At 44.1% G+C, this 21,760-nt stretch overlaps 1 protein-coding gene across 4 annotated transcripts in view; it reads right to left on the bottom strand.

Annotated features, from left to right (window-relative positions):
• Positions 1–21,760, bottom strand: part of LOC121573308 (activating molecule in BECN1-regulated autophagy protein 1) — a 91,424-nt gene that overhangs the window by 38,268 nt on the left and 31,396 nt on the right. For all 4 annotated transcript variants that reach the window (XM_045214004.1, XM_045214008.1, XM_045214006.1 and 1 more), the window contains one exon: positions 19,939–20,049. In XM_045214004.1, the coding sequence (XP_045069939.1) occupies positions 19,939–20,049 (111 nt within the window). The remainder of the gene's footprint in view (positions 1–19,938; positions 20,050–21,760) is intronic.

The raw sequence follows: 21,760 nt of genomic DNA, 5'->3' as shown, positions 1-21,760 counted from the left end.
GGAGAGATCAAAAACATGATTAAGTCATTTCTCAAAGAAGGCTGAGCGCAGCGGCTATATTAACACATAACTCCCCTCCTAGCGTTGAGATACTGTAAGGAGAAGGGAAGTAATACTGGTAATGACTAAATAAAATGCATTCCATTTTTAGAGGGCAAACTATCCACAAGCGCATTGGCAATGTCATGCAATTGATACTGTATTAGGCATTCAACAAAAAAAACGTATTTTCTAAAAGCTGTGTCCCAATAGGAGTATAAAAGTGTTAGAGGTAAAAAGTCGGGCAGTAAACTTTTGTTTGCCTTTTTTTTTTACAAAGAAAGGGTACCCTTATGGCAAGCTGTGTCAAAGCGAACAAATGGGTCACATACAGTAGGCAGTAGAGGGATATCATCAGTTAGCTGCTAGCAGACCATGCTCCAGTTCCTCTAGCTGGTTATCCCCTGCCTACACCTTGGTTGAGGGAGCATAGCTCTCCTTCCAATAACCTAGCCAAAGGATGTCTGTCATGGAACCAATACCAGTGGGTCTACTTGGGTCCAGTGAGGACCATGGTGATGGCTGGTGAGGGAGGGGTAGACACCGTGCATAGTGTATGGCCCATACAAGCAAGGGGTGATCACAGCTGCTTGCAGGGAAGATTTAAGCTGGGCCATTTTAATTAAGTAAAGCAGTGAAGTAGTAGCAATGTAGGGCCAGGGCCTTGGGGGCAGACCCTGTGTTTTCCTCTGTGACAGCTTTATGAGCTCAATCCGTCTAGCACAGCTAAATGGACAGAGTGGGCATGCCACACATACCTAGTGAAGCAGCGACTTGTGTACGTTCATTTGTGCTTTAACAAACAAATACACTTCACTTGTATAGGGTACACTGTATGCAATGTATGAGAATCAAATCAAAAATCAAATCACATTATATTTGTCACATGTGCTGAATACAACAGGTGTAGACCTTACAGTGAAATGCTTACTTACAAGCCCTTAACCAACAATGCAGTTTTAAGAAAGAATACCTAAAAAAAGAAATAAAAGTAACAAATAATTAAAGAGCAGCAGTAAAATAACAATAGCGAGGCTATATACAGGGGGTACCGGTACCGAGTCAATGTGGGGTTAGTTGAGGTAATATGTACATGTAGGTAGAGTTATTATAGTGGCTATGCATAGATAATAAACAGAGAGTAGCAGCAGCGTAAAAGGGAGGGGGGCAATGAAAATAGTCTGGGTAGCCATTTTATTAAATGTTCAGGAGTCTTATGGCTCGGGGGTAGAAGCTGTTTAGAAGCCTCTTGGACCTAGACTTGGCGCTCCGGTACCGCTTGCCATGCGGTAGCAGAGAGAACAGTCTATGAGTAGGGTGGTTGGAGTTCCTCTGACACTGCCTGGTATAGAGGTCCTGGATGGCAGGAAGCTTGGCCCCAGTGATGTACTGGGCCGTACGCACTACCCTCTGTAGTGCTTTGCGGTCGGAGGCCGAGCAGTTGCCATACCAGGCAGTGATGCAACCAGTCAGGATGCTCTCAATAGTGCAGCTGTAGAACATTTTGAGGATCTGAGGACCCATGCAAAATGGGTTCGGTCCTTTTCTTTTTAGTTCACAATCATCTCCTTTGTCTTGATCACGTTGAGGGAGCAGTTGTTGTCCTGGCACCACACGGCCAAGTCTCTGACCCTCCTCCCTATAGGCTGTCTCGTTGTTGTCGGTGATCAGGCCTACCACCGTTGTGTCATCGGCAAACTTAAATGATGGTGTTGAAGTCGTGAATGGCCATGCAGTCATGGGTGAACAGGGAGTACAGGAGGAGACTGAGCACGCACCCCTGAGGGGCCCCAGTGTTGCGGATCAGCGTGGCGGATGTGTTGTTACCTACCCTTACCACCTGGGGGCGGCCCGTCGGGAAGTCCAGGATCCAGTTGCAGAGGGAGGTGTTTAGTCCCAGGGTCCTTAGCTTAGTGATGAGCTTTGAGGGCACTATGGTGTTGAACGCTGAGCTGTAATCAATGAATAGCATTCTCACATAGGTGTTCCTTTTGTCCAGGTGTGAAAGGGTAGTGTGGAGCGCAATAGAGATTGCATCATCTGTGGATCTGTTGGGGTGGTATGCAAATTGGAGTGGGCCTAGAGTTTCAGGGATGTGAGCCATGACCAGCCTTTCAAAGCACTTCATGGCTACAGACGTGAGTGCTACAGGTCGGTAGTCATTTAGGCAGGTTAACTTAGTGTTCTTGGGCACAGGGACTATGGTGGTCTGCTTGAAACATGTTGGGAGAGGTTGAAGAGGTTGAAAATGTCAGTGAAGACACTTGCCAGTTGGTGAGCGCATGCTCGGAGTACACGTCCTGGTAATCTGTCTGCGGCCTTGTTTAAAGGTCTTACTCACATCGGCTACAGAGAGCGTGATCACACAGTCGTCCGGAACAGCTGATGCTCTCATGCATGTTTCAGTGTTACTTGCCTCGAAGCGAGCATTTAAGTAATTTATCTTGTCTGGTAGGCTCGCGTCACTGGGCAGCTCGTGGCTGTGCTTCCCTTTGTAGTCTGTAATAGTTTGCAAGCCCTGCCACATCCGATGAGCGTCGGAGCCGGTGTAGTACGATTCGATCTTAGTCCTGTACTGACGCTTTGCATGTTTGATGGTTCGTCGGAGGGCTTAGCGGGATTTCTTATAAGCTTTCGGGTTAGAGTCCTGCACCGTGAAAGCGGCAGCTCTACCCTTTAGCTCAGTGCGGATGTTGCCTGTAATCCATGGCTCCTGGTTGGGGTATGCACGTACAGTCACTGTGGGGATGACATCATCGATGCACTTATTGATGAAGCCAGTGACTGATGTGGTGTACTCCTCAATGCCATCAGAAGAATCCCAGAACATATTCCAGTCTGTCCTGTAGCTTAACATCTGCTTCATCTGACCACTTTTTTATTGACCGAGTCATTGGTGCTTCCTGCTTTAATTGAGAGAGTTGAGCACAGTTGTCAATTAAAATGTTGAGAAAGTTCACTATCCTCCAGATAACTGAAATCTGGAACCGTGTAGACAAATGTTATCTCCAGTGGCTCCGTATAAGTTAGAAAATGTAGACTAAATTTAAAAACCACTTCAAAAACAACTGCCAAAAAGCAGTACAATTCCCATGACTTAGACTGTCCAAGCATGAAAATGTTTTAACAACAATATCAACAACAGCAAAATACATTAATGTAAGTGGAGTAACCATATTACTGCAGCAAGAAACCATTATTAAAATGTTCCCTTATTGTTAAGTAGCCTAATTAAAATTAAATGGCTGGCTTTTCTGACAAACAAAAATCAAAAGCAACAATAATCAAAATGTTGCGTAAGATGTATTTATTTGTCTCATACACAGAATGTGGGATAAGTGGATACTTTTTATTGTCATGCAATATGCCTTCACATTCAAAATGCCAAACTAATACATTTATTTACTGCGAAATTAAACCTCAAAGCCTTTCAGCAATAAAATTGGCCCAGATTCCTGCCATTGCTGCCAACATACTGTGATTTGCATTTTAAGAGAACAGAGTAATATGCCACTGGGATGAGATGGGGCAAACATCCATAGGATGGATGGCTTTGTCAGGTGCGGGTACTGTGGCATTCTTTCTTAAACTGTTCTAGGCTTAGTGAATATTATAGCTGACCTGGGTTTTTTAAAAAGGCACTCTTGTGCCATATACTGTCATCGATCAAATCGACATCACTCGTCCAGCATGGCCATACCATTTCAACCACTCTCATTACTCAACTCCCAGACTGGTTTGTGTAAAGTGATCCTAAAATCTAATTTTCGTTGAGGACAGAGGATGCCCCTCCTCTGCCAGCTTCCTCTTGCTCCCTCGCCCTCTCTCCAAATATGATCTGGCAGTTTGTGTCACACTACAAATTAGCTTTCCCCTTCAGCCACTCTCAGGCGGGATATTCTGCCAGTAATGGTGCAAAGCTCTAACTAAGTCGGGATGAGAGGAGAACAACTTTTGTGCCCCCACCCTTATGTTTCCTAATCTAGGACAGGTCTGGGAGGAGATGATGGGAGCTTCCTGGCCATTCGGTTTAGTTTTTTTGAGGATGCTGGCTTGTGATCTCTACTCCCCCAGCAGGCATATGGGGTGGATTTGCAAAAGACAGCAGACAATGTGTGTCACAGAACAAATAAGTCTAGGCAAGCAAGGTCAAAAAGTACCAGACAGATTTACACTGAAAACACAAGGTTATAACACTGCATGAAAAGTATGTCTGGTACCAGCTTTGTGATAGAAATGGCACAGGAATAAAATGTCACTTCCGCTGTAACAGTGGAGAGCTGTGCCACCTCTTCCATCCCAAATGTCATTAATAGGTGAAAATAACTACATCGGAGGATGGGCAATGTAATCCCTGCCTTGGGAGTTTGCTATCCCACTTCCTCCATGCCCCCACCGCTCTACAAGTCTGAGGACACATTGGTTTTACACTTTTTCATGAGTCTTGATGTGAACGCACTGTTCCAACAACCAATTAATTTAGCAAGAGAAGAGAGAGTGAAAATGTTCCACGATATCGGCAAGGTTCCACACTTACGCAATCTGCTTGTAACCACCCTCTCCAAGGGTAAAAATATTTCAAGCAATCTTAGCTTGTGAACTAGGTCTGTGACGATACCGGTATCGCAATATTTTTTCCGTGGTGAAAATGAAAACACTAAGTAGACCAAACTCTTTGGTCCTTTAAAAACCTGCTTTATGTAAAATATTGTGTGCTAATAGCTTGGAAAATGACTCAATGACAACATTAGGGCTGTTTTCCTACAGAAGTTAAATCCGCTTAGTGGTTTTTTTCCTTGCCAAGATACTAGCGAGTGTTACTGGTATTGTCCCGGCAGGGTTTCCGTTAGCCGGTAAATGTCGGCTTTTAGCCGATAAAAGAAATGAAAAGCCAATAAATAAAATTGTCGGACAGCATTGACTACCCAACAGCTGCGGCTTACTTTGAGCAGGCCAAGGTCCGCCACACACGCAAGTAAATTAGAGGCAAGATCAAAATATGCTGCCTCTACGTCATGTATAGTATAAAGATTTGGAATGGATTGATAGACTAGAGTAATGATATGTATAATGTGCAATTGATGCATTTCAGTTGATCTTATTCAGTAGCACTTGGAAACAAAACATTGTTGCAAACTATTCACATAGAAGAATTACAATGTTACAATCACTAGGCAGCCAACTGCCTATAGTAGCAAACAGAGTTGTTATCAATAAGCCACGTATATCACACATGACAAGAGTCAGGTCCCCACGATAGTTCAAATTACAATAAACATAACATTTATTAACATCCAATAGAACTGTAAAAAGAGTGAGATATAATTCAAGTTTTGGAAACAAGTGCTTTCATAAATGCATGGCGCGGGCCTCATTTCACAGGAACACTGTAAAATAAGATTTCTCTCAATGAACCAGCCTTAACGAATTTCAATTTAATTGTCCAACATCAGTTTTATAATTTCTTCATTTTGTGGCCGCCTAGATTGTCCTCTTTCCACTGCTGAAGTGCTGAATAGCAGCGGGAATGGGGAGTGGGGAGGACCGGCCCAATCATGGCTAGAAGGCATCCAGCTTTTGTCAAATTAACGTCAAAAGTTCAATTGTTTTGCATTTTATACTGAACAAAAATAAAACGCAACATGCAACAATTTCAAAGATTTTATTGAGTTACAGTTCATATAAAGAAATCAGTAAAATTAAATAAATTAATAAATAAATAAATAAATAAGGCCCTAACCTATGGATTTCACAACTGGGAATACAGACATCTGTTGGTCACGGATACCTTAAAAAGAGGTAGGGTCATGGATCAGAAAACCTGTCAGTGTCTGGTGACCACCATTTGCCTCATGCAGCGCTACACATCTCCTTCGTATAGAGTTGATGAGTCTGTCGATTGTGGCCTGTTGTCCCACTCCTCTTCAATGGCTGTGCGAAGTTGCTGGATATTGGCGGGAACTGGAACACGCTGTCGTACATGTCGATCCAGAGCATCCCAAAAATGCTCAATGGGTGACATGTCTGGTGAGTATGCAGGCCATGGAAGAACTGGGACATTTTCAGCTTCCAGGAATTGTGTACAGAACCTTGTGTCATGGGGGCCGTGCTTTATCATGCTGAAACATGAGGTGATGGCGGTGGATGAATGGCACGACAATGGGCCTCTGGATCTCGTCACGGTATCTCTGTGCATTCAAATTGCCATCGATAAAATGCAATTGTGTTTGTTGTCCGTAGCTTATGCCTGCCCATACCATAACCCCACCACCACGGGGCACTTTGTTCAGAACGTTAACATCAGCAAACCGCTCGACCACACGACAGCATACATGTGGTCTGCGGTTGTGAGGCCGGTGGGATGTACTGTCAAATTCTCTAAAACGACGTTGGAGGCTGCTTATGGTAGAGAAATTAACATTAAATTATCTGGCAACAGCTCTGGTGGACATTCCTGCAGTCAACATGCCAATTACACACTCCCTCAAAACTTGAGACATCTGTGGCATTGTGTTGTGTGACAAAACTGCACACTTTAGAGCATTCTTTTATTGCCCCAGCACAAGGTGCACCTGTGTAATGATCATGCTGTTTAATCAGCTTCTTGATATACCACACCTGTCATTTGATTGTAGTTAGGTATTATAGGTAAGCATCGTGGGCTGTATATTACTAGGTATTATAGGTAGGCATCGTGGGCTGTTGTGGGTAGTTGTTGTATGTAGTTATTGTAGGTTACTTTTGTATTCGGCGGTGCGGGGTGTAGCACGAAGCTAGCTAGCTAACTCACCTCCTGAACTAGCTGGCGAGTAGCTATTAGCAACGGTAGCAACTAAATACAATATCCTTTTAGCCAGCTACATTCGTTCGCAGCGACGCCGTTTTTCAAACAAAGTCAACACAGCAGCCATTGCTAGCTAGCCAACACTACCAGCTAGCTGTACTGTAGTAGCTAAATACAATATATTTGTGCTAGCTAGCCAACGTTTAATTATTGCTGCGTTATGTAAGAACTAGACACGGACACGAATTATCTGTTTAGTGTGTTAACACACTATTGGTAGTTTGTTGTAACCAAGTATTGGTGCTAAACTGTGTGTTATTGGATGCTAGCATGCTAGTTAGCTATGGCATCATAGTTAGCTAGCTGAATAAAATAAGTTGAGTCTATTCCTTGAAACATTGAACCGCTGTAGTTTACAACAATTCTAATTTCTAAAGTGGAAGTTGGGAGAGTTTTATTCGGGTGGCTCAGTGAAACAATTATAGTTTCTGAGGTGGAAGTTGGGAGAGTTATATTTTTTTGGTGAGGGAGGCCCTGCTCTCTCCTTTCCCAGATGTTTAGTTCATTTCATTCCGATCTCCTCTGCATTATTGTAGCCATCTGCTACAGCCTGTCAACTATGCCTCTGCCTACACAAACACCTCACACCGCGTGGCTGCTGCCTCTCTAACCTGGTGGTCCCTGCACGCACCACACACCTGGAGTTCCAGGTCTCAGGCAGCCTCTGGAACTGCCGTTCTGCTGCCAACAAGGATGACTTCATCCCAGCCTATGCTACCCTCCAGTCCCTCGACTTCCTGGCGCTGACGGAAACATGGATTACCACTGAAAACACTGCTACTCCTACTGCTCTCTCCTCGTCTGACCATGTGTTCTCGCATACCCCGAGAGCATCTGGTCAGAGGGGTGGTGGCACAGGAATCCTCATCTCTCCCAAGTGGTCATTCTCAATTCTTCCCCTAACCCATCTGTCTATCTCCTCATTTGAATTCCACGCTGTCACAGTCACTAGCCCATTTAAGCTTAATATCCTTGTCATCTATCGCCCTCCAGGTTCCCTTGGAGAGTTCATCAATGAGCTTGACGCCTTGATAAGTTCCTTTCCTGAGGATGGCTCACCCTTCACAGTTTTGGGGGATTTCAACCTCCCTACGTCTACATTTGACTAATTTCTCTCTGCCTCCTTCTTTCCACTCCTCTCGTCTTTTGACCTCACCCTCTCACCGTCCCCCCCTACTCACAAGGCAGGCAATACGCTTGACTTCATCTTTACTAGATGTTGCTCTTCTACTAATCTTACTGCAACTCCCCTCCATGTCTCCGACCACTACTTTGTATCCTTTTCTCTCTCGCTCTCCTCCAACACTACTCACTCTGCCCCTACACAGATGGTAACGCGCCGCCGCAACCTTCGCTCTCTCTCTCCCACTACTCTCTCCTCTTCCATCCTATCATCTCTTCCCTCTGCTCAATCCTTCTCCCTCCAATCTCCTGATTCTGCCTCCTCAACCCTCCTCTCCTCCCCTTTCTGCATCCTTTGACTCCCTGTGTCCCCTATCCTCCCGGCCGGCTCGGTCCTCCCCTCCAGCTCCGTGGCTTGATGACTCATTGCGAGCTCACAGAACAGAGCTCCGGGCAGCTGAGCGGAAATGGAAGAAAACTAAACTCCCTGCCGACCTGGCATCTTTTCCTCCCTCCTCTCTACATTTTCTTCATCTGTTTCTGCTGCTAAGGCCACTTTCTACCACTCTAAATTCCAAGCATCTGCCTCTAACCCTAGGAAGCTCTTTGCCACATTCTCCTCACTGCTGAATCCCCCTCCTCCCTCTCTCTGTGGATGACTTCGTCAACCACTTTGAAAAGAAGGTTGACGACATCCGATCCTCGTTTGTTAAGTCTAATGACACTGCTGGTCCTGCTCACACTGCCCTACCCTATGCTTTGACTTCTTTCTCCCTCTCTCTCCAGATAAAATCCTGCGACTAGTGACTGCAGGCCGCCCAACAACCTGCCCGCTTGACCCCATCCCCTCCTCTCTTCTCCAGACCATCTCCGGTGACCTTCTCCCCTACCTCACCTCGCTGATCAACTCATCCTTGACCGCTGGCTATGTCCCTTCCGTCTTCAAGAGAGCGAGAGTTGCACCCCTTCTCAAAAAAACCAACACTCGATCCCACTGATGTCAACAACTACAGACCAGTATCCCTTCTTTCTTTTCTTTCCAAAACTATTGAGCGTGCCGTCTTTAGCCAACTCTCTTGCTATCTCTCTCAGAATGACCTTCTTGATCCAAACCAGTCAGGTTTCAGGACTGGTCATTCAACTGAGACTGCTCTTCTCTGTGTCACGGAGGCTCTCCGCACTGCTAAAGCTAACTCTCTCTCCTCTGCTCTTCTAGACCTGTCTGCTGCCTTTGATACTGTGAACCATCAGATCCTCCTCTCCACCCTCTCCGAGCTGGGCATCTCCGGCGCGGCTCACTCCTGGATTGCGTCCTACCTGACCGGTCGCTCTTACCAAGTGGCGTGGCGAGAAGCTGTCTCCGCACCACGTGCTCTCACCACTGGTGTCCCCCAGGGCTCAGTTCTAGGCCCTCTCCTTTTCTCCCTATACACCAAGTCACTTGGCTCTGTCATATCCTCACATGGCCTCTCCTATCATTGCTACGCTGACGATACACAACTAATCTTCTCCTTTCCCCCTTCTGATAACCAGGTGGCGAATCGCATCTCTGCATGTCTGGCAGACATATCAGTATGGATGACGGATCACCACCTCAAGCTGAACCCCGGCAAGACGGAGCTGCTCTTCCTCCCGGGGAAGGACTGCCCGTTCCATGATCTCGCCATCACGGTTGACAACTCCGTTGTGTCCTCCTCCCAGAGTGCGAAGAGCCTTGGCGTGACCCTGGACAACACCCTGTCGTTCTCCGCTAACATCAAGGCGGTGACCCGATCCTGCAGGTTCATGCTCTACAACATTCGGAGAGTACGACCCTGCCTTACACAGGAAGCGGCACAGGTCCTAATCCAGGCACTTGTCATCTCCCGTCTGGATTACTGCAACTCGCTGTTGGCTGGGCTCCCTGCCTGTGCCATTAAACCCCTACAACTCATCCAGAATGCCGCAGCCCGTCTGGTGTTCAACCTTCCCAAGTTCTCTCACGTCACCCCCCTCCTCCGCACACTCCACTGGCTTCCAGTTGAAGCTCGCATCCGTTACAAGACCATGGTGCTTGCCTATGGAGCAGTGAGGGGAACGGCACCTCCGTACCCTTCAGGCTCTGATCAGTCCCTACACCCAAACGAGGGCATTGCGTTCATCCACCTCTGGCCTGCTGGCTCCCCTTCCTCTGCGGAAGCATAGTTCCCGCTCAGCCCAGTCAAAACTGTTCGCTGCTCTGGCACCCCAATGGTGGAACAAGCTCCCTCACGACGCCAGGACAGCGGAGTCACTCACCACCTTCCGGAGACATTTGAAACCCCACCTCTTTAAGGAATACCTGGGATAGGATAAAGTAATCCTTCTACCCCCCCCCAAAAAAAAAAAAAAAAAAAAAAAAATTTTATTGTAAAGTGGTTATCCCACTGGCTATAGGGTGAATGCACCAATTTGTAAGTCGCTCTGGATAAGAGCGTCTGCTAAATGACGTAAATGTAAGGTGGATGGATTATCTTGGCAAAGGAAAATGCTCACTAAAAGGGATGTAAACAAATTTGTGCACAACATTTGAGCGTAATAAGCTTTTTGTGCGTATGGACCATTTCTGGGATCTCTTATTTCAGCTCATGAAACATGGGACCAACACTTTACATGTTGCGTTTATATTTTTGTTCAGTGTAGTGAATCCTAACCCTAAACCTTTAACTAACCTTAACCTAATTTTCCTAACTTGCTAGGTTAATTCTCCAAATCTGCTGTGTAAATTGTCCTAACCTGCTACGAAAAGTCAAATCTGACATTAATTTGACAAAAGCTGGATCCCTTCAAGCCATGACAGGCTGGCTGTGTTCGTAGACAGCCATTTTTTGTTATTTTTTAAGCCTGGATTGTATTTGAGAGGCCTAGATTGTATTTGAAAAGAGCTGTGTTTCGTTATTTATTAATTAAAATGTTCATACAAATAGCCTATAGGCCAGGTCGTTCGCAAATTATACTATACAAGATTTGCAGCAGGGATGTTTTGCTTTTCAATAAAAACCTGTCATGTTGGTATAGGAACATCATTCTACTTTATTACAACTTTAAAGGCTAATTTCTATTCTGTTAAGATGAATTACAATAATCGAAATGTGATTTTGAGCACCGTGGGTGGACGCCCTAATGTGATTTTGAGCACCGTGGGTGGACGCCCTAATGCGTTACGCACCCAATGCATATGGATGTCCGGTAAATTAAAAAATCTTGCCGTCACGTTGTCCAGCGCCAAACGGAAACCCTGATGTGCATGCCTAACCATCGCACACTAATGACCCCTTCTGCTGCAGATGTACTAGTGGGCTAGTCAAAACAGCAGAGTCCGCCAAGAAAGTGGGATTCATAATAAGACGTCACCATAAATTAGGAAGACCTAGGTGAGCCTATAAATTGTTCAATCACTAATAATATAGAGAACCAATAGTCTACCTAAGCACTTTTTTAAAACCAACCTATTGTCGGCTCTAGAAGATAAAGATTCAGGATAGGGACTCAATTATGCAGCAACGCACACACTTATGTTCAACTTAACTCTAATATCAAGGAATTCAAATTTCAACATCCCACACTGTTGGTAATTGCACAACTTTTTCTTTGCAATATGTCTCACTAAATATGTGCATTAGAATATCAGCCAGTCTGCATTTGGCATGAACTTCTAGATCAAGATGGGGTCTAGATAATTTGCATTGACTGCGATTGTATTTCAGACCCTCTGCTTTTAATCATTGCTGAGAAGCTCCACACACACACACACACACACCGGTTAACGCATCTCTTCCTCTTTCCCAAACAGCTGTTACAGTTCATTGTTAAAGGCACCACCCACATCAATTATATATGAGCAGCATTTCGGAGTGGGCCCATAGCCCAGTCTGTCTGTGGAGCTTAGTGGAGAGCTATACTCACCACACTGAGTTCACAACTTATGCTCACAGAGAAGAGGAACCGGGAACATCTGCTGTGTTTGCGTTCTGAAATGAAGTTCTTATCAGGAGGCAAAGTTATCATTATTGCTTTTAAATTATTTACATTCATTCATTTTTTCCATAATATAAGTGTTGAGCTATTGTTAGAAAATGCATAGGTCAGATGAATTCAAAATTGTTTTAATTTTACACGTTTTAACTATTGACTTCAGTTCAGGGCATCCCTGCTCGAGTTCTATAACACATCAGTATTAATAAATAAATAATTTTTCAGATCACATGTCAATACCATAGTGCCCTATAAGCTCATTACATGGCTCACGGCCCTGGGTCTGAACTCCTCCCTATGCAACTGGGTCCTGGACTTCCTGACGGGCCGCCCCCAGGTGGTGAAGGTAGGCAACATTACCTCCGCGACACTGATTCTCAACACGGGGGCCCCACAAGGGTGAATCCTCAGTCCCATCCTGTACTCCCTGTATACCCACCACTGCGTGGCCTCACACAGTTCCAACTCCATCATCAAGTTCGCTGACGACACAACAGTAGTAGGCCTGATTACCAACAACGACGAGACCGCCTCCAGGGAGGAGGTAGGCACTCTGACAACGTGGTGCCAGGTAAACAACCTCTCCCTCATAGCCAGCAAAACAAAGGAGCTGACTGTGGACTTCAGGAGGACCCAGGCTGGACACGCCCCCATCCTCATCAATGGGGCTGCCGTGGAGACGGTCAACAACTTCAACATTTCTCGGCGTACACATCTCAGAGAAGCTGAAATGGTCTAACCAAACGGACATCGTAGTAAAGGCACGACAGTGACTCTTCAACCTCAGGATATTGAAGAAATTTGGCCTGTCCCAAACGGCACTCCCAGTGCTCTACAGGAGCACCATCGTGAGTATACTGTCGGGCTGCATCACAGCCTGGTTCGGCAACTCCACCGCCGCGGACCGCAAGGCTCTTCAGAGGGTGATACGTGCAGCCGAAAGCACCATTGGGTGCACACTGCCTGCCTTACAGGAAACCTACAACACCAGGTGTCGCAGGAAGGCCAAGAAGATAATCAGGGACTCCAGCCACCCCAGCCATGCCCTGTTCTCTCCGCTTCAATCACTCAGACGCAGGCAGTACAGGAGCATCATGGCAAAAACTGAAAGACTGGCCAATAGTTTCTACCCTCAGACCATCAGGCTGCAGAAGACAGCACTAGCCAGCTACCTGCTCCCCCCTCACCCCTGCTACTCCCCCTATGGACATCCTCCCCACTCCCCCTATGGACATCCAAGTATTCAGACACCTTGACTTTTTCCACATTTTGTTACGTTACAGCCTTATACACTGCTCAAAAAAAATAAAGGGAACACTAAAAAAACATCCTAGATCTGAATGAGTGAAATAATCTTATTAAATACTTTTTTATTTACATAGTTGAATGTGCTGACAACAAAATCACACAAAAATTATCAATGGAAATCAAATGTATCAACACATGGAGGTCTGGATTTGGAGTCACCCTCAAAATTAAAGTGGAAAACCACACTTTAATTTGATGTAATGTCCTTAAAACAAGTCAAAATGAGGCTCAGTAGTGTGTGTGGCCTCCACGTGCCTGTATGACCTCCCTACAACGCCTGGGCATGCTCCTGATGAGGTGGCGGATGGTCTCCTGAGGGATCTCCTCCCAGACCTGGACTAAAGCATCCGCCAACTCCTGGACAGTCTGTGGTGCAACGTGGCGTTGGTGGATGGAGCGAGACATGATGTCCCAGATGTGCTCAATTGGATTCAGGTCTGGGGAACGGGCAGGCCAGTCCATAGCATCAATGCCTTCCTCTTGCAGGAACTGCTGACACACTCCAGCCACATGAGGTCTAGCATTGTCTTGCATTAGGAGGAACCCAGGGCCAACCGCACCAGCATATGGTCTCACAAGGGGTCTGAGGATCTCATCTCGGTACCTAATGGCAGTCAGGCTACCTCTGGCGAGCACATGGAGGGCTGTGCGGCCCCCCAAAGAAATGCCACCCCACACCATGACTGACCCACCGCCAAACCGGTCATGCTGGAGGATGTTGCAGGCAGCAGAACGTTCTCCACGGCGTCTCCAGACTCTGTCACGTCTGTCACATGTGCTCAGTGTGAACCTGCTTTCATCTGTGAAGAGCACAGGGCGCCAGTGGCGAATTTGCCAATCTTGGTGTTCTCTGGCAAATGCCAACGTCCTGCACGGTGTTGGGCTGTAAGCACAACCCCCACCTGTGGACGTCGGGCCCTCATACCACCCTCATGGAGTCTGTTTCTGACCGTTTGAGCAGACACATGCACATTTGTGGCCTGCTGGAAGTCATTTTGCAGGGCTCTGGCAGTGCTCCTCCTGCTCCTCCTTGCACAAAGGCGGAGGTAGCAGTCCTGCTGCTGGGTTGTTGCCCTCCTACGGCCTCCTCCACGTCTCCTGATGTACTGGCCTGTCTCCTGGCAGTGCCTCCATGCTCTGGACACTACGCTGACAGACACAGCAAACCTTCTTGCCACAGTTCGCAATGATGTGCCATCCTGGATGAGCTGCACTACCGGAGCCACTTGTGTGGGTTGTACACTCCGTCTCATGCTACCACTAGAGTGAAAGCACCGCCAGCATTCAAAAGTGACCAAAACATCAGCCAGGAAGCATAGGAACTGAGAAGTGGTCTGTGATCACCACCTGCAAAACCAGTCCTTTATTGGGGGGTGTCTTGCTAATTGCCTATAATTTCCACCTGTTGTCTATTCCATTTGCACAACAGCATGTGAAATGTATTGTCAATCAGTGTTGCTTCCTAAGTGGACAGTTTGATTTCACAGAAGTGTGATTGACTTGGAGTTACATTGTGTTGTTTAAGTGTTCCCTGTATTTTTTTGAGCAGTGTATTAAAATGGATTACATTTTTTTCCCCTCATCAATCTACACACAATACCCCATAATGACAAAGCAAAAACAGGTTATTAGAAATCTTAGCAAATTTAAAATAAAATAAAAAATACCTTATTTACATAAGTATTCAGATCTTTCGCTATGAGACTCTAAATTGAGCTCAGGTGATATGTTTAAATAAAAAATACATTTGCAAATAATTCTATACCTGTTTTTGCTTTGTCATTATGGGGTAGTGTGTGTAGATTGAGGGGGAAAAAACAATTTAATTAATTTTAGAATAGCGCTGTAACATAACAAAATGTGGAAAAAGTCAATGGGTCAGAATACTTTCCAAATGCACTGTACATATTATCAACTGCAACAGTGATGAATGTCGTTGGGGTGGGGAAGAGTTTATTATTATTATAAGAGTAAAAGTTCATTGGGGGGTGGTGAGGTGGGAAATGTCCACAGGGGGAGCAGCAGGTAAGGTAACTGACCATTTGGGGGATGTCCATAGGGGGAGTGGGGAGGATGTGCATAGGGGGAGTAGCAGGGGAGGAGAAGGTAGTTTTCTCAAATTGAATAAATTGTTTTTTCCCCCCTCAATCTACACACAACACCCCATAATGACAAAGCAAAAACTGGTTTAGAATTTTTTGCAAATGTATTTAAATAACTGAAATATCACATTTTCATAAGTATTCAGACCCTTTACTCAGTACTTTGTTGAAGCACCTTTGGCAGCGATTATAGCCTCAAGTCTTCTTGGGCATGACACTACAAGCTTGGCACACCTCTATTTCAGGAGTTTCTCCCATTCTTCTCTGCAGATCCTATCAAGCTCTGTCAGGTGGGATGGGGAGTGTCGCTGCACAGCTATTTTCAGGTCTCTCCAGAGACCCGAAGCCACTGCTGCGTTGTCTTGGCTGTGTGCATATGGTTGTTGTCCTGTTGGAAGGTGAACCTTCGCCCCAGTCGGAGGTCCTGCGCGCTCCGGAGCAGGTTTTCGTCCAGGATCTCTCTGTACTTTGCTCCGTTCATCTTTCCCTCGATCCTGACTAGTCTCCCAGCCCCTGCCGCTGAAAAACATCCCCACAGCATGATGCTGCCAACACCATGATTCACTGTAGGGATGATGCCTGGTTTCCTCCAGACGTGACACTTGGCATTCAGGCCAAAGAGTTCAATCTTGGTTTCATCAGAGCAGAGAATCTTGTTTCTCATGGTCTGAGAGTCCTTTAGGTGCCTTTTGGCTGTCATATGCCTTTTACTGAGGAGTGGCTTCCGTCTGGCCACTCTACCATAAAGGCCTGATTGGTGGAGTGCTGCAGAGATGGTTGTCCTTTTGGAAGGTTCTCCCATATCCACAGAGGAACTCTGGAGCTCTGTCAGAGTGACCATCTGGTTCTTGGTCACCTCCCTGACCAAGGCCCTCCCCCCTGATTGCTCAGATTGGTCGGGCAGCCAGCTATAGGAAGATTCTTGGTGGTTCCAAACTAATTCCATTTAAGAGTAATGGAGGCCACTGTGTTCTTGGGGACCTTCAATGCTGCAGAAATTTTTTGGTACCCTTCCCCAGATCTGTTACTCGACACAATCCTGTCGTCTCGGAGCTCTATTGACAATTCCTTCGACCTCATAGCTTGGTTTTTCCTCTGACATGCACTGTCAACTGTGGGACCTTATATAGACAGGTGTGTGCCTTTCCAAATAATTTCCAATCAATGGCATTTACCACAGGTGGACTCCAGTCAAGTTGTAGAAACATCTCAAGGATGATCAATGGAAACAGGATGCACCTGAGCTCAATTTAGAGTCTCATAGTAAAAGGTCTGAATACTTATGTAAATAAGGTATTTCAGTTTTTTATTACATTTGCTAAGATTTCTAATAACCTGTTTTTGCTTTGTCATAAGGGAGTATTGTGTGTAGATTGATGAGGGAAAAATAAATGTAATCCATTTTAGATTAAGGCTGTAACATAACAAAATGTGGAAAAAGTCAAGGGGTCTGAATACTTTCCAAATGCTATTATAGTACTATTTTCTATTTATATTATTGTTGTTTTTTATTACTATTTTCATTATTTTATTTCACATAGTCCTGCATGCTGGAGCTCGGATCCTAAGATTTTCACTGTACCCTGCAATCACTCCTGCAACCCTGTACATGTGACTACTAAACACTGATGAATCATCCATATAAAGATTCAATAACAGGCTTTGCAGGCTCAAAATACTAACAGAAACGCCAGATATTGATTAACTAGCATAGAAACCAAAACTGTTTACTTCGTCAATTCAAATCATTGGTAAATGGAGACAAGAGTTGCGAGCCATCCGATATCGCCATACAAACCCACACAGTGGAGCTAAAATCACGTTGCTGGGAGTGGGTGAGTCACCTCACCAACCTGAGGTACATTGTTGGGCAGGGTTCCCCAACAATTTTTTATTTTTTATTGTTGGACATAAAAATAAAAATAAACTGTAAAAACACCAGAAAATCAGCTCCAAGTGATTTTAATTTAGGAAATCTGTTCCAAAGTATTCCCACACATAATAGAGATACAGTGCCTTCAGAAAGTATTCACACCCCTTTACTTTTTCCACATTTTGTTGTGTTACAGCCTGAATTCTAAATGTATTAAATTTAGATGTTGTCACTGGCCTTCACACAATACCCCATAATATCAAAGTGGAATTTTTTTCTCTCAACATTTTTTAAATGAAAAGCTGAAATGTCTTGAGTCAATAAGTATTTGCAAGGACTCTGTGTGCAATAATAGTGTTTAACATGATTTTTGAATGACTACCTCATCTCTGTACCCCACAAATACAATTATCTGTAAGGCCCCCTAGTCGAGCAGTGCATTTCTTACACAGATTCAACCACAAAGACAAGGGAGCTTTTCCAATGCCTCGCAAAGAAGGGAACCTATTGGTAGATGGGTAAAAAAATAAAAAATGTGCAGTTATTGAATATCCCTTTGAGCATGGTGTTTATTGTTTACACTTTGGATGGTCTATCAATACACCCAGTCACTACAAATATACAGGTGTCCTTCCTAACTCAGTTGCCAGAGAGGAAGGAAACCATGAGGCCAATGGTGACTTTAAAACAGTTACAGAGTTTAATGGCTGTGATAGGAGAAAACTGAGGATGGATCAACAACATTGTAGTTACTCCACAATACTAACCTAATTGACAGAATGAAAAGAAGGAAGCCTGTGCTAAATAAAAAATATTCCAAAAATGTGGCAAAGCAATTCACTTTTTGTGAATTTGTGAAGTGTTATGTTTGGGGCAAATCCAACACAACACATTACTAAGTACCACTCTCCATAATTTCAATCATAGCATCATGTTATGGGTATGCTTGTCATCGTTAAGGACTGGGGAGTTTTTCAGGATAAAAAAATAAATGGAACGGAGCTAAGCACAGGCAAAATCCTAAAGGAAAACCTGGTTCAGTCTGCCTTCCACCAGACACTGGGATATGAATTCACCTTTCAGCTGGACAATAACCTAAAACACAAGGCCAAATCTACACTGGAGTTGCTTAGCAAGAAGACAGTGAATGTTCCTGAGTGGCCTAGTTACTGTTTTGACTTAAAATCTACTTGAAAATCTATGGCAAGACCTGAAAATGGTTGTCTAGCAAAGATCAATAACCAATTTGACAGAGCTTGAAACATTTTGAAAATAATACATGGGCAAATGTTGCACAATCCAGGTGTGGAAAGCTCTTAAAGACTTAACCAGAAAAACTCACAGCTGTAATCGCTGTCAAAGTTGCTTCTACAAAGTATTGTCTCAGTGGTGTGAATACTTATGTAAATTTGATATTTCTGTATTGCATTTCCAAAACATTTGCAAATGTTTCACTTTGTCATTATGGGGTATTGTCTGTAGATGGATGATAAAAATATATATTTAATACATTTTTAATTCAGGCTGTAACACAACAAAACTGGGAATAAGTGAAGGCGTATGAATACTTTCTGAAGCCACTGTATATGTGACTGTAAGCAAGGTTTAAATGTATTATTATTTAGTCAAATATTATATCTGTTTGGGCTTCTTGCGGTCAATTTGCAGTCTACAAATAATTTCTAATTATGTTCCGGCCCCATGACTATCCGCTCAAGAAAATAATCATCCCACGGCTGAATTTAGTTGATGATCCCTGGTCTAGGGAATACTATAGGCTTCTGCTTCCTATATTATGGGATGAGCTTCTTGTTTCTAGGATTCTTATTTGATTACCCCCACATTAACAATCTTTTAACATTGCCCAAGTTTGGACAATTAGCATGGGGACCCAAGACTCAAAAGTTACTGACCTTCGGGTACGTACAGAGGTGAATTAAAAGTGAAATCCCCTATAAAAGCCATGGCGTAGTTTGAGGATAATGTCCTTCCCCAATGTCTATTGTAGGTAATGGGAATAATGACGCATTGAACCACTAGGAGTACACTACAGTAACTGCAGCTGGCCCCTACAAAAACAAGTACTTAAAATAGACACTGTTACATAACATCTTACAACCTTTAAAAAGAACAGTTCGTCAACAAAACCCTCAAAACACAGTATGTTTAAAGAAAACTAAACCCAGAAAAAGTGCTTGGTTGGGCACTGAATGCATTAGAGCAGAATAACTCAGTGTGTTTTATATTTAGAGGTGGTGCTCTAAGCAGCAGGGCTTTGCTCTCTGTCCTGTGACCTGACGTCGGGAATAACCAGACCAGGACACTATGTGAGCCTGATGATAAACAGAGCCACTGAATCTCCCATACCCTTAGGCACGGGACAAAAGTAGAATGCACTCAGCATGGTCCTGCAGGGAGAGTACTGTGAAATGAACCGGACCAATTAAGACCAGCGGCGGGCAAGACAGAGAGAGAGAAGGCATTATAGAATAGCAGTCAGTGCTGGGCTTGGATCTTAAACAATTCCCACATTAGAGGAATGAAAGATGGAGAGAAAGGTAGGACAGATCTTTATGAGTAGTCCTAGGTGTATTGTTCCAAGCCAACAAATCACCATACCAACCAATTCACAACTTCAACAATGTTGGTCCACTCACAGTTGCTGATTTCAGGTAGGTCGAACTTGGTGAAGTCCCACCACTGGAGGCGGTAGGTGGTGTTGGCGATGTTACTGGCCACAGCTGACTGACCGTCGCCAATAACCGCACCTAGGAGAAGAAAACAGAGAATGTCATGTAGCTTTATCTCACTGAGCAAAAACTAAAACTAAAAAACTGCACGAGTCACTTCATTCCTATAATATCTATATAGGTCATGGAAAAAAGTGTTTTCTATTTTACAGTTTTGTAATTCAGTCAAGCCTTTGTTGAGCGGTCATCCAACATGAGGGAAAACAGCAGCGGTCCAGTCCCAGGTTGCCCAGTCATTATTCTCAGTAAACAACATACTGTCAACCAGAAGACTACATGCTTTAAAAAAAAAGTCAATTATGTTGACGCTCGCTCATGATCAAACCACCAGTTTTGATTTCCTGGAGTGTTATGTTAATAGGATGTACATTAACGTGGCTGATAATGGAATCCTGACCAGGTGCACTTATGTCAGTGTAGGACTAATGGCAAATCAAAAAGGTACTGGTAAAAAACTATAGTACACTAAAACCCTTTAATAGCCATCCAAAGTGGGTACTGGCGTCTGTATGCCGTTATACCAAATAGGGCCATCTAGTACACATATTATTCATAAGAATGTTTAAACCTAAGAGGCAAAGAACTGCTCTAAAAGTCTGTAAAATGTATGAAAATGAATGCATTAATAATACTGCAATATCATCAACTGCAAGGTCCTAATGAATAATGAGGTATAGGCCTAAATCATAAATACAAATGAATTTACTGGTTCTGATTTGATGTCAGAACAAACTTCCATCAGTCAGTACATAGTAAATGTGTGTAGTAACTGCCCCAGAGGCAGCAACATCAATAGGAACTGCCCTTCTACTACAGTAAACGCCCCAAGTCATCACACACACTTATGACACATTTTCTATCTGTGACAGTATGTGTCCATGTCACTCCCCAAGTCGGAGTCTAGGACACTTACAAACAGCAACTGTCTGCAACTGCAATCATTTTCACAGTTAATTTGAAATGGAGATAAAGGCCTCAGGCTTGTGAGACAAAAACAAGTTGTTGTACTGACTTGACTGCAAAATAAACTATGATAAAGACAAGAGACAATGGCTGTTTATACTGAGTGTTTCATCTACTTTCAAGGTGTTTAAAATGCAAAATAGATTAAAAACCAATCGAGTTTGCCATAATTAGCTACGCTTACATGACACAATTTTATCAAAAATATTACAGAAACTGCAGTGTGAGGGATTAAGTGCTTAATGTTTTTATCTGCTGCACCATGGTAATGGCTAAACATCTTTCAAGGCTGCACTTTTCCTTCTTACAGGAATACATCAAGTTTGCTGAGCAACTGCTACATTTTCGGGAAAGTTAACAATAATAACCCTCTTTGTAATGTGGCAAATTTAGATTGGTTAGCTTAAATGTTAACATTTTGTACATACACACAGTTGCAATTTGCCTCTATGGTATGTGGTCAACAATTTACATTTACATTTTAGTAATTTAGCAGACGCTCTTATCCAGAGCGACTTACAGTTAAGTGAGTGCATACATTTTCATACTGGCCCCCCGTGGGAAACGAACCCACAACCCTGGCGTTGCAAGCGCCATGCTCTACCAACTGAGCTACCAACATTGCAACCATACAGAACTATGATGGACTTCACATATGGTACGCTGTCTGCTCTCTGCTCTTAGTTAAGTAATTAAGAGAACATTATTCATGACTTCAGTTCCTTTTTTTTGTGAGCAAATTACATGTAGAGGGACACTTGAAGAG

This window comes from Coregonus clupeaformis, unplaced genomic scaffold (genome assembly GCF_020615455.1).
Source record: "Coregonus clupeaformis isolate EN_2021a unplaced genomic scaffold, ASM2061545v1 scaf0180, whole genome shotgun sequence".
NCBI lineage: Eukaryota > Metazoa > Chordata > Actinopteri > Salmoniformes > Salmonidae > Coregonus > Coregonus clupeaformis.
This window is presented reverse-complemented; position numbering and strand designations above follow the sequence as displayed.